Source organism: Tachypleus tridentatus, chromosome 13, assembly GCF_004210375.1.
Source record: "Tachypleus tridentatus isolate NWPU-2018 chromosome 13, ASM421037v1, whole genome shotgun sequence".
NCBI classification, from domain to species: domain Eukaryota; kingdom Metazoa; phylum Arthropoda; class Merostomata; order Xiphosura; family Limulidae; genus Tachypleus; species Tachypleus tridentatus.
Genome location: NC_134837.1, coordinates 139094282 through 139115199, shown reverse-complemented (window position 1 = coordinate 139115199; position 20918 = coordinate 139094282). Strand labels below are relative to the sequence as shown.

Here is a 20918-nt window from a genome sequence, read left to right as displayed (position 1 = left end):
ATATATAAACTTTATCTGTCACAGCAGCACTAATCTTAGTAACACAATTTTTTCATCTGCCTATGGAACCTAGTAACGCAATCCATCAAATAAAACCAATTTATCGTGTAAAAGACCTGTAACACAGTCAGATATATAAATAAAAATTATAAGCATAAGCTGAGAAAAGTTGAAATCTGTTGTATGCAATTGTATGAACTTATTGTAACACTGTCCGCCTATAGAAATATTATTCTGCTTATAGAACCTAATTAGTAGAGTATGCCTATACAAACACCGTCTTTGTAAAGAATAAATAACACTATTAAATATATAAGTAAAAACTACAAAATTTATAAAAAATAGATTAAAACAGGATATTTAGTGTAATTATTACTTATAAAGTGAAACCATAATAACATATTTTTAGTACTGATAACTGTAAAAAAGAATATAATGCAAATTTGATAAGTTCTTAATTTTAAAACTGTAATTGTTTACACAAAATTAAGGTCTGTTGATCTACATTACCCTCTGGTAGTTTACTCGTAAACCATCTGCACGCTCATCATACAAACTCACTCTCTGGTCCCACTTTGTGGAATTGTTTCTCTCGCAACATGCCTCTGGCAAATTGATATCTTCGTCTAGCCCTGCTCCTATAACCTGTGAGAGCCAATCAGTTCACAGTGTGCGAAGTGCAGCCCTAATTTCTTGCTAGGGATAAGTGTACCGTTTGTGAGGGCTTTCATTTCACCCTATATTTAATAGATGTATTAGTTAGGGGTAAGTAATGACCTTGCTTTATGTTTCTATAGTTATTATAGTTCATAGCTACTGAGGACAGGTATACATGTTGAGATATTTCTCTTCTGTTTACTTAATATAGTTTACTGCAGTTATGGGTATGTGTGCATGTTTAAAGGTTGCTGTTTTGTTTCTCTACATGGCTATAAGTGATATGTCTACATGTTTAGAAGTTTATGTTTTGGTTATTTACTTACTAGAGCTGATTCCTATAATATTAATGTTAGTGATATTAATTATGGCTAACGAATGACATGTTGTCTCTGATAGTTTTCTACTTTAATATTAGTTTAAGTGATATCAAATACAGCTGAAAAATGTTGTTTGTTTGTGATAATTTCGTTAGCACAATGTTCGTTTTTGTTAATTCCGTGAACGTAGTTTAACATTCACCATTTTCATAAATGTCCATGCGATATAACTGCTTATAAGTGTACAATTTAAACAACTTATTCATATTATAACATGATATACTGTTTACAACGAAACAATTATTAGAGAAAGGGATTTTTTCCTTCCAGTCACTTCTAACCTTAACATTTAGGTGCAATTCTATGATAATTTAGTTGAAAATTTGGAAATATTTAAGTGAATATTTAGATATACTTAGATAAAATGTTGGGAAGATGAAAATAAATGATGAGCTCAACATGGTTGCATAATGTTCCAACAAATGTGTTTTAAACCAAATATTTCTTTGTAATAAATTATTTGCTTTGACGTCAAAACTATAAACGTTCTTGACTAAACCAAATTAGTTTATCTTTATGGAGATGTGGGTGTTGATTATAACACTACATAGTGTTACATAACACAAAATTTGTTCCTGGATAGTATGCGTTATTTCTTAATTGCTTATGTTGTAAAGGTACAGAAAATGGCCATTATTCCCTTCAAACTTTGCTTTTGTGACCTGGATAATGAAATTTAGAAATTAACCTATTTTCTATGTAGAAACGGGCAAATTTGCACATTTTCATTTACATAAGATTTGAATAAAACAACATATGAATCAAGATATACATGTATTTATACTAAAGTTATACAAAAATGTTTAGAAGTGAGTAGTTTTTCGAGATTTGCGACTGTAATGTAAATCACTTTCACGTATCAGCCCCCAAATATAGTCTCCCATCGTGTTTTTGTTATACGCTCCTTGATAGCGGCGTTTAAAGTTCAATATATCTTGGTGGAAGCCCTCGCCTTGCTCCTCTGAGAATGCTCCCATGTTCTCCATGAATTTATTAAGATGAGCGTGAAGGATATAGACTTTCAGGGACATCCTGCAGCCTATTTTGCTATAGTTCTTCACTAGAGCCTCAACCAGTTCCACATAATTTTCAGCCTTGTGATTGTCCAAGAAGCCCCAAACTACTGTGACAAAGCTGCCGCAAGCTATTTTTTTTCTTTCCTACCAAGCTTCTTGTGGAAACTGTGCACTCCAAGATCTTCTTTATTTGAGGTCCAACGAAGACACCAGCTTTAAATTTTGCCTCAGACAGCTTAAGGAAGAAGTCTCGAAGGTACTTGAAGGCTGCAGACTCCTTATCAAGAGTTATGACAAATTGTTTCATAAGACCCAATTTTATGTGCAATGGTGGGAAAAACACCTTTTGGAGGTCCACTAGTGGTTGTGGCCATTGGTTTCTGTTGTAGTGCGCTGCGGTGTCCCTGCTGTCCCAAACGCAAAGATAACAGGGAAACTTGGTAAAGCCCCCATGGAGACCCATCAGGAATGCCACCATTTTAAAGTTTCCGATAACATCCCAGCCATACTCGTCATACTTTAAAGCTTCTAGTGAGGTCTTGGCGCTGTTGTATTCCTCTTAGAGGTGTACCGAATGAGCTAGGGCAAGAGACGGATACTTATTCCCGTTATGGAGCAGCACACCTTTGAGGCTTCTACAACATTCTAGAAAGTTCTTGAAACTTCTTGTAAGTTCGAGAAAATTCTCTATCATCTACTCAGCACTGAATCTATCTGGAATGTTCTGGGAAATGAGTAAATTTGAAAATTTCATTACCCAGGTCACAAAAGCAAATTTGAAGAGAAAAATAGGTCTTTTCCACTTACGTTAGACATAAGCACCTGGGAAATAACACTTTCTGCCCAGGAAAAAGAAAAAGTAAAAATTTAGTGCAATGATCTAGCCTTATGTCTGGTGGATTTATAATATTTTATTCATAAGAACATCAATTTTTTCTAAATATTTTCAACCTCAATCTACATATGTAAAGTTGCCGGTTATTTGCATAATATTGGAGTCAACATCATTATCTAATTCATGTTCTAAATTAATAAATAACAGAATTTAAATAACGATCTTACTTTTGGCTGTTTCATCCTCCAGAGGCTGCTTGAGAGGTGTTATGTCTCTGAACGTCAGTAAAAATAAAACCACAATGTCTTTTTCGTTTTTGATAGGTGCAATGTGGAGAAGAAGCCACAGTGGTGTGCCTATGAAAGTAAAGTGTAGTATCATGTATAAAAATGATACTGTACGAAATGCAATAGAATATAATTTAAGAAAATAAAAACAAAACTTAAAATGAGGTATTTATTAATGTTCTTTGACTTAAAGACATTATTTCGCATTTCTACACAAAAGTCTGAGACATAAAACGAATAATTAGAAATATAATTCAAGTTACAAGAATTAGCTTTAGTTTAAAGTTATGCGTTACACTATCTCCTTAAAAACTTTTGTATTACACTTAATATAAATTAAGAATAAAGTGCTATGAGCTTGGGGAAAATTAATAAAAGTGTGAATTATATGTAAATTAAGGTTTCAGCAATAACAGTTTGATGAAATTGATAAAAGCGTTTATTGACATTTAAATTACAGTGATAAGAGTTACGATAAATTAATAACATTTTTTTGTTTAAATGCTGAGTACATTTTTTATTGTGTATAAACCAAGTTACAGTGATAAAAATAGGAAGACAAGAATAGTTTGGTTTGATTTGTTTTGAATTTCGCGCAAAGCTACACGAGGGTTATCTGCACTAGCTGTCCCTAATTTAGCAGTGTAAGACTAGAGGGAAGGCAGCTATTCATCACTACCCACCGCCAACTCTTGGGCTATTCATTTACCAACGAATAGTGGCATTGACGGTCACATTATAACGCTACTACGGCTGAAAGGGCGAGCATGTTTAGTGTGACAGGGATTCGAATCCGCGACCCTCAGATTACAAGCCGAGTGCCTTAAACACCTGTCCATGCCGGGCCGACAAGAACAAAGGTACAGAGATATGAATTAGCAGAAATTAATAAAGTTTTTTATATTCTGTATAAATCAAAGGCACATTTGTATGAAGTAGGATACATTCTCATAAATGTTTTTCATTTGCACGTTATTCCGAGTTGGTAGCAGTAATTTAAATTTTTTATATGATTTTACTTCAAGGCTTCAGAAAGCGAATTTAATTACCGCAAATGTAATTTCTATACGAAGATCGGTTTTCTGCCATAATTTCAAAAAACGGTTAATATGAAATCGAAAACTACACTATGTAACAAAATGTTTACTTTTTCATGTTCCTAGGCAGAAAGTGTTATTTCCCAATTGCTTATGCCTAAAGTAAATGGAAAAGACCTATTTTTCTCTTCAAACTTTGCTTTTGTGATCTGGGTAATGAAATTTTCAAATTTACCCATTTTCCAAAACATTTGATGTAGATTCAGTGCTGAATAGCTGATAGAGAATTTTCTCGAACTTACAAGAAGTTTCAAGAACTTTCCAGAATGTTGTAGAAGCCTCAAAGGTGTGCTGCTCCATAACGAAAATAAGTATCCTTCCCCTGGTTCATTCGGTGCACCTCAAAGAGGAATACAACAGCGCCAAGACCTTACTAGAAGCTTTAAAGTATGACGAGTGTGGCTGGGATGTTATCGGCGACTTCAAAATGGTGGCATTCCTGATGGGTCTCCATGGGGGCTTTACCAAGTTTTCCTGTTATCTTTGCCTTTGGGACAGCAGGGACACCGCAGCGTACTACAACAGAAACCAATGGCCACAACCACTAGTGGACCTCCAAAAGGTGTTTTTCCCACCATTGCACATAAAATTGGGTCTTATGAAACAATTTGTCATAACTCTTGATAAGGAATCTGCAGCCTTCAAGTATCTTCCGGATTTTGCTGCACGTTTTTACATAGAAAATAGGTCAATTTTTAAATTTCATTATCCAGGTCACAAAAGCAATGTTTGAAGGGAATAATGGCCATTTTCTGTACTTTTACAAGATAAGCAATTAAGAAACAACACACACTCTCCACGAACAAAATTTGTGTTACATAGTGTTATTTATTCTGAGAAGACCAAGACTAAAACCTATAAAGATAACATGTATTAACATGTAATGAGTGGTGATTATAATAAGATAATTATTTCTTATCAGAAATAGTGAAAATAAAAAATGTAGAGATTACAATTATTGTTTATTTAGTAGTTTTATTAATTTCCAACTGTAGAATTAATTGACAAAAATTAACAATTTGAACAAAGCATGTAACAGTTATACATGTAAGACTAAAACAGAATATATTCTAAGACAATTCCACATGCGACACATGGGTTGACAGACTAAGTTCAAATCTCTTAGGCTTAACGCATGTTAAGTAGCAAGTTCCCTTTCTGCTAGTTTAGTGCTCTAAAATGAGAGAATGCTCGCGCAGACAGACTTTACGAAGCTTTGTGTGAAATTCAACAAAACAAACAAATTGTTAGGGTAAAAACAAGTAACTTAAAATTGTTTTTAAGAATTTTTATTCCTACACTATGAATTTCTCTAAACATTAGTCTACCAACATAAACTTTTCTAAATTTATAATACAATGCCTTCTTAAAATAATTTATGTTTTTTTTTATTAAGATTTAATTGAATTTTATTCCTGTGTAATCGAGAATTATCACTGTTACTCTTTCCACCTAAGAAACTGAGAAGGAATGATGAATGTTGCTTTTTAAAACCTAGAACCTGATTGAGAATAATCAATGTTTCTTTACTACCAAGGACTTAATTAGAGTGATAAAATGTGGTTCTTTAAACCCAAGAGGGTCTGAATGGGAATAATCAATGTGGCTCTTTACACACCCAAGACATTAATTATTCATGAAAAACCGAGGTTTAATTAAAATTTAACGATTAATTAATTAATCTTGGGTGTGTAAAGAGCCACATTGATTATTCCCATTCAGACCCTCTTGGGTTTAAAGAACCACATTTTATCACTCCTAATTAAGTCTTTGGGTGTAAAGAACCATATTGATTATTCTCAATCAGGTCCTAGGTTTTAAAAAGCAATTAGTTTAATTAACGATTAATTACGTCGTTTACGTCGACTTTGCATCATAATAAAAGCTCCTTACTGTATTTTTATTTGAAACTAAAAATTAACTTTATGATTGTATAAAAGATATGATGCAACATGAGTTAATAAAATGTATGTATAAAAAGTTTATATTTCTGTATATGCAAATGCTTGAAAAAAAGTCTTCAACCACAAACAAAATGTTGAACACATTACACAATACTTAAAATTTCATTTTCTTTGACACTAATTCAAACACAAAACATTGATATATTTCGAAAATAAAGAGATTATACAAGACTTGTCAGTTTTTTTTTACACAAATTATAAGTAGTTAATATGGCACTTGAGTGGAGGAAGATGGGGAAAACCACAAGATGCACTGTCATGGATGAGTTACTTAAAAAGGTACTATATCATTGATTATGCCGTCAACTTCAAAGGGAGGGTTCCAAACGACTCGTTGCTAGGATAGGGGGACATGTTATGATTATATCATCAATATTTCAGTTTTTAAGTTCTATACGCTAATAGTTAAGAGTGATAGCTATATTCTTAGCTCTTGACAAAACATTTGATATTTGCACATTATTTTATTAGTTTGATAATTTGGCTTTTATAATTAATACATTGTACAATATATTTTTCACCTATTTGTCCTAAAAATGGCGTTAATGGAAATATCTAAATAATCTATACGAAACACTAAACTGGTATTCTTGGAATTTTATTTCTTACAAAATTCAAACCAGTAGGTTATAATTTTATTATATAATGGATAAAAGATTCAAATAAATCACATATATTACCTTTTCACTAATATAAAATCCTAATATATTTTAATCAGATACTATTAGTATATAATACAATAAATAAATCACAGACTTAACTAGAATGAAACAAATATTAACAACACACCTCTGTACGCAGAAGTGTTGTAATATTGTTCGCCTATAAAAACCTTATCAACCTTTGTGAAAGATAAGTTGTTAATATTTATTTCAGTGTCATTAACTCTGCGACTTAAATAGCATCTGCTTAAAATATATTGGAGTCTTATATAAGTGAAAGTATAACCTATTTGAAAATGTAAATTATTTGATACTTTTGACTTTTATTCATTATAGAGTAAAATTATAATCTATTGGTTTGAATTTACAAACTCAAGAATTATTCAGAAGTGGAATTTTAGAGTACCGCCCTTTTCATGGAGAATAGATTAAAAATCCTACACAATATATTAATTATAAAGCAAAAACTATAAATCTAATGAAGTAACATGTAACTATTAAATATGTTATCAAGATATTTTTTTATTTTTATGTTAAAACGTACGTAAAAATAATCAGCATTATAATTGTCTCGCTTAAATATTACAATACAGATGTGAAAAACTATAATGTTAACTGCCCAATCATATGAAGCACACACTCTCTCAACACCACGCCCTCTGGTTTTGATGATGTAATCCTTTTCCATATACTTTTGCAGCTCAAGTGTTATCCCAAACTACTGTTATCTTACTGTGTTTTTTTTCATAAGTCCTTGAATTGTGGACAAGTACAAACAGATCGCACATTAGCTAAGGTTACTTCTATCTTCAAGGGAAACAACAGAATTATATATCTATTCGTCTTACATCAGTTTTGGGAAAGTTTAGAAAAGTATGATAAAAGATGATTTTCAAAGACATTTAAGAATGTTTAGGATTTTATTTGATAGTCAACATGGTTTCCCTGAGATAAAACCTTGCCATACAAATATTTTGACATTCTTTGAATATGTTACTGCATATCTAGACGAAAGTGAAGGTGTAGATTTGGTATATCTAAAGGTAAATATGTTATAATTTCAATGTTCAGGTCACTGGTTAGACCACATTTAGGGTATTGTGTTCAGTCTCGGACTCCTTACCTTACGCGTGACATTAAATTGTTAAAACGGTTTCAGAAGAATGTTACTAAAGTTGCGCGTGGGATAAATGGAATTATCATATAAGGAGAGATTAAGATTCTTAAAATTGTTTTCTCTTGAAAACAGAAGAGTAAGAGAGGAACTGATTGAAACGTTTAAGATTGTGAAAGGAACTGATGATGTTGTTGCATCAACATTTTTCATACTTTACTATGACAATTATACAATTAGAGGGCACAAACATAGATCTAAGCAAGGTCTTTAGCTTAGACAATTTCACTTTCAAATACGATGGTTGGCCTGTGAAAAGGGTTGCCTTCAGATGTTGTGGATGATAGTAAGTTTGAGTAAATTTAAATAAAAGTTGATAAATGCATGAATGGTAAGGGCTGGTTGTTTAATTTTTTAAATTTATTTATTTATTTAATAGTTTCATTTTGGTTTAGAGGATGGGCGAAAAGGTCCCTTGTTGTTCCTAAACATTATGTTATGTTATGATTAACTAGATGGTCATTGTTAGTGCAAGACTACGATTTTAAAGTTATACACAGATCAGTATTGAAACATTCAAGTGTACATGTCTTAAGCAGAATTATAATTTAAAAAAATAGAAGATAATGATAAAGCAGTTAATAAAATATCAATTACAATCAGGAATTGACGACAATTATGAGATATTCTGAGATTTATACTATGTTATTTGTGAACAGTTGTTGTTTGTCATTAAGCACAAAGCTACACAAAGGGCTATCTGTGCTCTGCCCACCACAAGTATCAAATCCAGGTTTCTAGCAGTACATATCCGCAGACATACCGCTGTGACACTGAGGGGATTTGTGAACAGAACAATGATGCTATAATAAACGCCATCAGAAACACAATATGATAGGGAGAAGATACAGAATATACATTAGAATCTAATGATTAGATGGTCCAGTGATATGCAGGAAAGTAGCATATAAAGGGCATATAGGTAAGGTATTACATATAGTCATACCTCACAGGTTAAAGTATAAAGTTATGAAACTAATCATCATACTCTATTTGCAATTTACTTAGCATTTGCTGAAGCTTGCAGTATAATCAATAAAAGCTTCTTTTGAATGAATATGAGAAAAGACATTAAAAATTACCGTGAGTCATGTTTAGAACATCAAAAACGAAATATCAGCCCATACTTAAAGAATCTTCTTTTGCAGAGGATGCCTAGTTTAACCATACCTTTCTAGCTTTTTGCTATAGATATTTTACGTCCATTACATACATTATGGAGGAATCAGTCCTTGCTGATTATTTAACTATATTTTCAAAAGCGTTCTGTTTACCACAGCAAAAAGAAGAAACAATTGTTAGGCATTTGTGAACCAAACTGTGGCTAGATATGGCATACCACAGTATCTTCTAACAGATCAAAGTACAAACTTCACTTCTAAGCTAAAGAAATAAATTTGTAACATATTAGATATGCAAAAGATCAAAAGCCACTGAGTATCACCCACCTGCTAATGGTCTTTTAGCTAAATTTCACAGAACTGTGTTACATGTGATCTCTCAGTATTGTGAAGAAGATTAGAAAACCTAGGATGAGCAAGTTCATTTGTTACTATTAGCTTATATATCTTATAGTTGCTGAAAATCAATAAAAACAGTTAAATAAGAAAGCACAGACCAGTGGAATAAAATTAGATGATGAAGTCTCACAACGCACACCCAAGGTTAAGAAAGGAAGTAAAATAAAAAAACAGCAAACTATGGACAGGACAATTTGGGGCAATTAAACAAAGAAGCCGATTTAACCTCAAGATTTAAGAAATATGTGGTAAACATAACTAAAACATGTTCAGAGATTAAAGCTGATTTACAAGAATTATTGCCTGAAGATGAGTCACAATTAATCACAGAAATAGAAGCAAATTCAGATATTAATGAGTTAAAAAGCGTATTAGTGGAAACAACATTTATCTCCTAGACGATTAGGATTAGCAATCAAAGAGTTTCAACAGTGCATAGAATACTTGTGATCTACATCACAGGATGTGTGTTTTCTTATATCAAAAGCACATCGGGCTATATGCTGAGTTCACCGAGGGAAACAGAGCCCCTGATCTTGCGTTGTAAATCCGTAGACCTATCGCTGTACTAGTAGGGGCTACATCAGAGAGAAGGTTAGATAAATGTAAACTATCGAACTTAGTGTTCCTAATCACCATACTGCTTTAAAAGACATGAGGAAAATTGGCTTGGATCAAAATGTTAAAATTGGATGAATTATCAAAATTCAAGATGAGAAAAAGAGATAGAAAAGATAATAAAAATGTGTCATATATAAAAGTATGGCAAAATGTGTACATTCTACACCTGGATGAGAAAGCGCCCTGCAGTTCCAAGTTTTCGAAATTATATAAAGAAGTAGCAGTTAATTTATATGTGTTGACTATTAAACTTATAAAAAAAGATATCCTAGCGAAATACTTTTAGGATTATTCAGGGTAAGGCAATGTTAGATACCTTGTCACAGGTAGATCAAGGAGACTGTATGGTGACATTTTTTATAAGAGATAAATTTCCTAAGAAAAGAAGATTGAAGTATTTGTGGAATGCAAATACTAAATGTATACATATTTAAGGTTTTTCAAGAAGTACATTTTACTTTTTATCGTATATAAAGCATTGTATACAAAAAGCAGCAGATGAAAATGTTATAACAGAAACATGGATGCTAGTGAGCCACAATACCAAATAAGAAAGATGCAGGTTCGAAGCCCATCGCAGGAGTCAGTCTGAGATATTCCAGTCGCGAACTCAGATGACCAGGAATTCAAAACTACGAATTCTTGCAACTGACAGTCGTGGTATGTTTGAGATGAAACTCCAATAGTTTACATATAACCATGATGAAATGAACCAATGTCACACACACACACACAAACAGTTCACAGGATGGCGATAAAAGACAAGAGTAAAATACCTGAGTAAAGAGACTGAAATTACGGGATTTGTCTCTATACACCCTAAGTTAACTTTCCTGGATAATTTCGTTAAGTATATTAGATAAGTGACAAAAATAAGTTCTTCATGATGACGAGAAACTCATTTAAAGTACAAATGTATTCTAAAGACGGCTGATATGGGTATTAAATCTTTAGATAAAATATGGAACAACTTTTCGACCTTCTTAGGTCATCTTCATGTTAACAAAGAGAGGTTGCAACTGGCCATTGGACGAGAATGTAAACAGGTACGAGATTTTAGGGGGCGCTGCAGTTAGATGTTAGGCTATTGATTAATATAAGTATGAAGGTGTTCCTTTATATTGGTTCAATTTTGTTTTGAGTTATTCTATAAGTAGGGCTTTTTGATTTTGCGTTTGTTTATATTTATTTCCCTACTAAGTATGTTGGTGTTTTCTATGGTTATGTTGTGTTTATTATATTTGCAGTGTTAAAAAATGTGCGAAAGCGTTTTTTGTGCCTGTTATTTGAACCTAGTTTCCATTTTGTTGCTAGTTGCTACGATACAGTAGCATCAGTTGTTGCATTGTATTTTATTAATAATGTTGGCGTTATGTTTGTCGAGATAGCTTTTACATAGTATGGATTTGAGTTTTGTACCTATTTTTTAAAATGAATTTAGTGTTGTCCGGAATTTCATATTTTGTTTTAAGTTATTTTTTATACCAAGATAAAACAAGAAACTTCTCCTTGACCAAAGTTCATTTACATGAATGTCGAATAAATCCTAAAAATATATATATCCAGATTGAAGTTAAAGAAAAATACCAAATAAGCAAAACTTCTCAACCTGGAAACCAGGAAGTCATAAGAGATGATTAATAAGATTAAAACCAAAGAAAATTTCTGTCAGGACAAATCTCCGGTACTGGAAACCAGGGAAATCCTAAGAGATTTATAGATTAATGAAACTAATCCTTAGAATCCTTTGCTAAAAATTTCTCATACGAAAAATCATGGAAGTCCTTAAATATGTGTATTAGGATAAAAATTAAGAGAACGTCTCCTTGTTCTAAACGCTAACGAATGTATACTGAGATTCAAGCTAAATAAACTTTCTAGAAAGAATTAAAAAGATGTAAAATGAGACTGCAACTAAAGAACGATTTTTCCAAATCGCACGTCTTCCACTTGAAAATTAATGAAATTATAAGGGATGTATGTTAAGCTTTAAACTAAAGAAACATTATTTCGGATAAAAAAAAACCTCTATTTGGAATGGAACAAAACTCTAAGAGATGTAACTTAAGATCGATACTAAAGAAAACTCTGATTAAATGAAAATTCCTGGACCTCGAAATCTAGGAGTTGCTGAGAAATACGTACTAAGATTGATACTAGAGAAACCTCTGTAAAACTAACATCCTCGACTTGGAAATCAAGAAAATCGTAAAAGAAGACTACTTAAATATCAACCTAAGAAACCTTCTATCTCACCAATTTTTCATCCGGCAAACCAAGTATGTCGTGAAAGGTGTACACTAAGGCTGGAACTAAGAAACTTTTTCTTTACCAAAACTCCTCAACCTGGAAGGCAAGGAAGTCTTGTGAATATATAATAAAATTAAAATAAAGAAAATTTCTGCCTAACCAAAACTCCTCGATCTGGAAATGAATAAAACCACAAGATATATATATACTACTACTAAAATTAATTAATACTTTTATCTCACTAAAACACCTTAAACTGGAAACCATAGAAGTCCTGAGAGATTTATACAAAGATTTAAGCTCAAAAACTAACTGAATAATTTTTCTTCCAACAAACTGTGGACGTCCTGAGAGTTAAGTACTAACATTAAAATTACAGAAAATTATTGCCTCACCAGAACTACTAAGCCTAGAAACAGAGGAAGTGCTAAGAGATGTGTACTGAAATGAAAACTGAAGAAAATATTTCTTCCTCAAAACTGCTACATCTGGAAGCCAAGAAAGTGTTAAGTGATGTATACTAGGATTGAAACTAACGTAAATTTCTTCTTCACCAGGATGTCAGTTATATCGTAAAAGATGTATGTTAAAATTCAAACTACAGAAAACTTTTGAATGATCAAAACTTCTTTCCTTGGAAATCATGGAAGTCCTGAGAGATTAATACTAAAATTGAAACTAGAAAAACTTATGTCTGGCCAAATCTTTTGTAACTGGAAACCAAATTTTATGTTTGTATATCATTTGGTAAATAGTTTCAGGGTAAAGTAATGTACCTTATGTGAGAATTTATATAAATGCTTTTTTTGTTTGCTTGTTTAGAATTTCGCGCAAAGCTACTCGAGGGCTATCTACGCTTGCCGTCCCTAATTTAGCAGTGTAAGACTAGAGGGAAGGCAGCTAGTCATCATCATCCACCTCCAACTCTTGGGCCACTCGTTACGAACGAATAGTGGGATTGACTGTCACATTATAATGCCCCCACGGCTGACAGGACGAGCATGTTTGGTGCGACGGGGATTCGAACCCGCGACCCTCATATAACAAGTCGAACGCCTTAACCCACCTGAACATGCCGGGCCTATATAAATGCAGTTTTCTTTCCAGTGCACGTTAATATCACTGAAACAGAGTGGCACAAAAGGTATTGTAATTAGCTCTTACTTTACAACCAAATTCGTATTTGATAAGAAATTAAAATATACTATTTCTTAAATATATTTCAAAATAGAAGTTGATGTACTTTAGCTGTGAGAGGTATATTTAACCCACTTACTATACATTAAGTTTTTAGAGGTATGTTTTTAAAATTCTTTATACTATGTGTTCTTACAGCTCACGTCCTTGACGACCTTTATACAGTTAATTTTAGAGTATGTTCTTTTCAAAGCGATAGATTTGTATGATATTTATATTTAAATGCAATAAAAGTTTTTACTTACGATTTTTTTTATAGAGTAAAATTTCAAACTGGTCCAGAAAATGATTTTCGAGACACTGTTCTATTCCATTTATGGTACTCTTTTCAGTCATGTCTCCGTACATGAAGCTACAGCGGCAACTCTTCTGCATTACCTCTGCTCGGTTGTACCCAGATATTTTGCAGAACGTTTCAGAGCAATAAACGACTGGAAAATCCAGTATATGAGCGTTGGCCAAAAGAAAGCTGCAGTCAGCTGAAAGAGAAAAAAAAAAACAGAGCTGTATATCTCCCAGTACAGACGTGTTTGTAATAGCTATTATTTCCATGGGGGAGAGGTCTTTCCTGTGTTCAAAGAAATGGAAGTCAACACAAATTGAAAATCTAGAAATGAGAAAGCCTACAAGCACACATTCCTTTTTTAGCATATTTAAAACGCTCATAAAAATATCGCAGCAACTATACAAGCAATAAGCAGTAAAATATGCTTTAAACACCGTTTTGTTTCATTTCATAGTGTGAGGTAAACACGTTCCTAAGTCATTACTATTAGTTTTATTCCATGTTGTGAGGTAACGTGATTTTGTCATTACTACTTAGTTTCATTTTTACTGTAAAGTTAAATACTATGACGTCATCATTGTTGTTTTATTTCTTGCTGTGAGATTAACACATGATTACACCATTACTGTTTAGTTTTTTAACGTTTGTTGCAAGCTTGTGATTCCGTCATGGCAGTTTCGTTTGTGCTGCCTCACAGGTCACAAACATAACACACGCCCTCTGGCAAATGATTACTGCTACAAAAATCATTTGTTAACAATTTGTCAATTTTGACGATTCACTAAAAGTAATTGGATTAAAACAAAACACATCAGGATCGTCAAGTATAAGTTGATGTCTTAAGAGAAAATGATTAAAATCCAGAACATTTTATTAATTACATCGAGATTTAAGTTGATGCTTAACACTTTATTCAGAATCTTTCTCTTAACCAAGTGTTTTTGTTTAACTCTAATTATCACTTAGAAGGGATCACATAGAAAACAAAATCCCAGTTTAATAGCTTGAGTAATCGGAGATTATCACTGATTATGTACAATCCTTGTTACAACGAAAATACGTTCTCTGTTATCTCTGGTCTTCGTTAGAGTAATTATGTCAGAGAAATAAGTAAAAATAGTACCAAAAAACAACACCTGAAAGAACCAGTTTTCGTATCGGAAACAGACCCGGCATAAAACGCGCTATTGAAAAATAAAATCAACCAAAATCATTTCAATAAGGTTGGTCAAGTCAAAACTATTTTTAAAAACAAAACAAAAACTCTATGTCACATCAGTATTCTGAAAACTTACTGCAAACGCGATGTTAAAACATCATCTTCTAAAGAAAAACTAAAAATTATACATAACGTAATAAACGTTTTTACAGCCCTCGTTCATCCACCCATTCATCTGATTCTACTTTTTAGGTATTCGAATTTTTCTGACTTTATACTAAGTTAGTCACCGCAAGACTTGGCTTTTCGTTAAGAACTGACATTTCTATCTGTCTATCTATTTAGTAACACAATGTATACCTGTATGAGAAAGAATATTCTAAATTAGTTGATATATGTAGTTTTATTATTATCTCAGGCAGAAGAACAACTTACAGTTTTCGGTGTAAGACAGAAAAAACCAGCAAATTCCACAGCTTAAAATACTTAATCAATTGTATGGAAATTCCTTGATAGACTGAACTGGTGGACTATGTAAGAATAAATTTAGGAGAAAATGGTTAATTAGAATCGCTTACAAAATCTAGATTCAAGAATACTGATGGATTATTAGAGAACAAAACTATGAGATTTCCACATTCAAGATGATTTTATTAAGCCAATATAATTATATATTATTATTATTATTAAGTCATATGCAGTGTTACTATTGGATAAATAGTTTTGTTGTTTTCAACAGATGTGTATTGAAATTACACATCCAACACTATAATTGTCATTTTGATACTGGAGATTATAGACAAATGAAATGTGTATTTTACTAATTCTAATATATTATTCATTTTAAGTAAGTGTGAGCTTGTGATATTATGTATAGATAGTATGTATAAATGGGTATAATGGATATATGTAATACAATTTGTAATTATTTTTTTCATGTTGTAACAATCGTTTGTTTGATGTCAAACTTGTGAAAAAAGTGGTTTGGTTATTTTAATAAAACGTAACTATTTAACTCCTTATTTGTTTGACTTTACAGCGTGTTTGCCATCCATAAAATCAGTTATTCATTCATAGCTTAATTAGCTATCTAACTATTTTAGCTACGTACTTACCCGTTTTTATTCAGTTACTCAGAATTAAAATCAATTCTTCATTCAGAACTGGAATATTCAGCTATTTATTTAGCTATATACTTATCAAGTGGTGGCAAGTTGAATAAGTTACTCTTTCAGAACTGACTTATGTAAGCCTACCTCCTCTGACAATGATTTTGTAATTGATTATTTTTTCGAAAGGAATTAATGAAATGAAATCTCGAAGTTAACGTGCTGACGTTATTTTAATAGTAGTGTTGTTGCAGGAAACATTATATTAAAAAGATATGTGAGCATGTTAGTGTAAAGACAGTTTTATAAGCGATAACAATACTCATAAAACGATAACCCTAAACCTATAAACGAAATCTATTATAGAGAAATGTTTTTAAAATGAAGTCCTATAATTCAGCAACCGACACCTTGTGAAACATAGTTTCATCAACCAAGTTACGAAATTTGTTCAAAAGTCTCCAAAGTTGATTTTTTATTAGTTTACTGATTTTATTCATTTCCAACTATTAGTATTAAACCTTCCAGTGAATAAGGAACGTAAGGCTCACATGTATTTTACGATTATTACTTGTTCCAAGATGAAACAGCGTTTCCATAAAACGCCAAATAATCCCAGAGAGTTTTACGTTTATAAAAGATAATCTATCTAAAAACAAATGATATAAACCACAAAATATGTAAACTGCATTTGCACACGGGATAATAAAGTTTATCAGCGATAATCGTCTTTGTTGTTAAGTGAAAATCATTACAATGGCCTGCTTACACGGCAAAGATCAGAAAAACAAAACAACTGTTCCCATTAGAGTTTAATGTTAAATATATGGGAAGAGCTTAGCTTTGTGCAAACTACTCACTGCTTATCGGAAGGTCCTAGGTTCGAGCAGTAATATGCTACTGAACACACTACATTTTAGCTGTAAATTCTTACAAGAGTACTTTTAGTCCTATTACTTGGTTATGAATAACCTTGTAGGCGGTAGCTACTGATGATTGGATATTGTCCCTCTGGTCAGTAGCTGTAAGTTATGGACAGTTAATTTTTTAAGCTATACCTTAAGCTTATTTAAGTTTAAGTTGTCAACAATTACTTGGACCTAATTGTATTTCTATCTCATGGTTATATGAAATTAAATTATAGTGGCATAACTTCAACCAAGTGACTAAAGGCTGTTTAAAGCTAATTTTATCTAGTTTTAGCGATATTTCATAGCTATATGAAACAAAGTTATTATAATAATAGTTCCATCAGGTAGCTGAAGTATACGTAAGCGTACAGTCATTGTTTACAACTACTTTGATCCGATGTTATCTTTATTTCATAATTATGTGAAACTAAACTATAGTTTCACAAGTTCCACCAAGTAGCTGAATTTTGTTGAAACATGAAGTCATTGTTTAGACTTACTCTGATGCGATGCTACATTTCATTGCGTAATTAGTTTTAGGAGGATATCATACGTACAAATTTTGAGGTTTTAAAGGTAACAGAAACCATAGAGAAAAAAACAAATTTTTGCATTATGCTCACAATATGAACTCAGTTACATCTTTTTACACCTTTAGTTCTTTTCCGTTAACTTCGAGTAAAAATATTTTCGCAAATAATTAAAGTATATACCTTTGACAAGAAACTACACACTCTTCCATCTTATTGTCTTACTTTCACTTCAGATTTCTGATCGATGTAACATGTAGAAAAACTCATAATTAAACACACACACATAAAAACCCATAAAATCTGCAAGATAACACAGTTCAAATGTTGGGGAAATAAAGGGCAACCCATTGATGGGCCCCTCAAATTGCGGTCCCCTAAAGTAATGCAAAAAATATAAATCAATATTACGTATACAGGCGTCTCGGTTTCTCAGAAACATAAATCACTTCTCAATTACTTTTGTAATATATTTTCTCTAAAAATATGTTTTGTATTATTTACCAACCTAATAAGGAGCATAACTATTAAAGAATTGTAAAAGTTTCTGTCGGTCTTTAGTTGTGTGTAATGTATTTACTAATGTATATTTATTTTAATATCGATGTTTGTCTTAGTTATATATATATTTATTAGAAATGCACGTAACTTATATTGTTAAATGTGTATTGCCAAAGTCCATCATAATCTCTCAATTTGTAAAAGATTATCGAGTGTAAGAATCAACCAAAATGTTTTATGAAAACACTAGCGTGTCTTCGAATATTATTCCCAACCGAACTGTTGAGAACCTCACCATGAAACTTTATAAATCAATCGCCAAGAGATAGTTTTAATAATATTGTAAAACACTACGCATGAGAAGGAAGAGATAGTTTACCAGTAAATTAATTCGCTCCTCCTAAATCATCGATAAAACATTAAATTCCAGACCAGATAAAAGACTAAATCTTGTTTGTAAGTTTGTAAAACTTTTATATAAACCAGTACTTGTAATAACTATTGGTAATAATCGTTATTATAAATTGTATTGTTATTTGTACATTAAAATGTATTTGTAATAAGAAAGAGAGTATCAACCTTGTTAGCAAATATCATAAGTTTAATACATATCGACATTCAATTAATTTCTAAATTAAAATTAAAATTTCCAACAATTTGAAATGGTAAGACAATATGTTAACACATGTAACATAATAAATCGGAGACTCGTTATAATATGTAACATGTTAATTTTTATAATATTGAACTTAATAGCTTAGAAATTTTAAAATTGAAAACTCGAATTTTTATATCTATAGTTGATCAGTACGGATGAGCTCTTGAGAAAGTTGTATGAAGTGTTAAAAATGCTTCTGGCAGCCACCCTATCGGGCAATAAAGAAGTACTTATATAATCTAATATGATTAATTTCTCAACAGACAAGCTTCATATTGTCTACAAAATTATTCTGTTCATCTTTAATGTTCATTTTTAATGTACTTCCTTTGTTACCTATTACAACTTCCAACAGACTTGAAACCAAATTAAATTATAATTTCAATTTTAAGGTAAATAAATGTCAATATGTAGCCAGCTTATGATACTTTCCAACAAGATTGACATACACAGTTTTCTTTTTTTAATACAAAAATATTTTAATATACTAACAACAATATAATTTACAATACCAGTTTTTACAAATAATGATTTATATACAAACGTTTTACAAACTTACAAACAATATTGAGTCTTCTATCTGTTCTGGAACTTCCTTTATATCTTAGTGAGACTTCACGATGAGCGAATTAACTTCGAGCTAATATAGATACAATTCACTTAATATAGAACTAGCTAATCCTTCGCTGATAACACGTAAGTTTTTCACATTTAAAGTTATCTAATGTCTTTGTGAAAATACTAACGTCCGATGTTGATTTGCTGAAGTTAAACAGTTTGTATTGTTCTATATCTGTAAACGATCCTGATAAAATATTTAAAGTTCCCGATTAAAATGCGTTTTAACAAATGCAGTTACAGCTTCTGAGATTTATAGTACCCCAACTGCAGCAAACCAATAGTATATACGGTCTCTCGGCTCGCTGAGTTAGTTATAGGCGTGAGGATAGTTTCTTCAACAACACAAACGATACACTAGTGTTTACGTATACGTGTGTATTGTAAATTCTTACACTCGAGAATTTTCAACAGTTTTATAGAATAGGAGGGAATTTCTCAATACAGATTTAACAGTATAAGTTATATACATTTCTGAATAGAAATTTAACTTAAATGAACATCGAAATTAAAATATACATGAACAGTAAATCCGTCAAAATTCCTTACCGTATCTTTTCATTCTTATTATCTCATTATTTTTCAATATATTTTTATTATGCCATTATTCCTAGCATATCGCTTTTTACTATCAGCTTTTATTGTTTATATTACAATTTCCTTTTGTTATTTCATTTTACTTACTTCACTACTTGTCTCTAGTCGCCATCTTTTCTAACTACGTTTATGGTATTTACTGTCTTTCTGTCTTTATCGATATATCTTTTTCCCATTCCGTTTTTATATCCTTTTTTTATTATATCGTCTGCTGTTTCAGTAATAGAATACTTTCGTATTTAATCACCGAAGCTACTACACACAACCTGGAAAATTATATAGTTATTCCAAAACTCACCATTTCGTTCGCTAAAGGATTTCAGAAAATAAATATATTGATTGTTTTCATGACATCAGGATTGCTCACAGTGTTCAGAAAACCAGGCATAGAAGAAACATTGCAAGTATTTTAAGTGTAATAGACTTTCCTACTTTTACACACACCTTCCAAAAAAATTCACTATCCGGGTGCAGGTGTTACTAGCACAACATAATCGACCTGTTGTTAATTTAGGTTTGCAATGCGTGTGTACAATTTGTTCATACCACGTGATTCTAAAGACATGTTACGCAATATATCCAAGAAACAGTGTTTCATCTATTTCTATAACGTAATTACTGTACGTAGACAAGGGTTTGATTTGTTGAAAATCGTATAGTCAGTATATTTTACGTATTATAATTTATCTCGTACAGATCTCCGAGTTATTATGTTATATACATTACGTATTACGAATACAAATAACCGGAAGTTTGAATTTAAGTGGTAATTAATACTCATGTGTATTAACTTTATGATATTTGCCAACAAGACTCATACACACATTTTTTTAACATACAAACAACAATACAATTTATAATGAGGGTTATTACAAACAGTTATGACAAA

At 31.7% G+C, this 20918-nt stretch overlaps 1 protein-coding gene across 2 annotated transcripts in view; it reads right to left on the bottom strand.

Annotated features, from left to right (window-relative positions):
* LOC143238495 (potassium voltage-gated channel protein eag-like) overlaps positions 1-20918 on the bottom strand; it is a 103834-nt gene that overhangs the window by 34105 nt on the left and 48811 nt on the right. Inside the window, exons 1-3 of one of the 2 annotated variants that reach the window (XM_076478782.1) lie at positions 20328-20520; positions 13906-14139; positions 3116-3244 (exon numbers count right to left, since the gene is read on the bottom strand). In XM_076478782.1, the coding sequence (XP_076334897.1) occupies positions 3116-3244; positions 13906-14035 (259 nt within the window). In that variant the 5' untranslated portion in view covers positions 14036-14139; positions 20328-20520. Of the gene's footprint in view, positions 1-3115; positions 3245-13905; positions 14140-20327; positions 20521-20918 lie in introns of those variants that run through there. The other variant, XM_076478781.1, reaches the window with a different exon arrangement.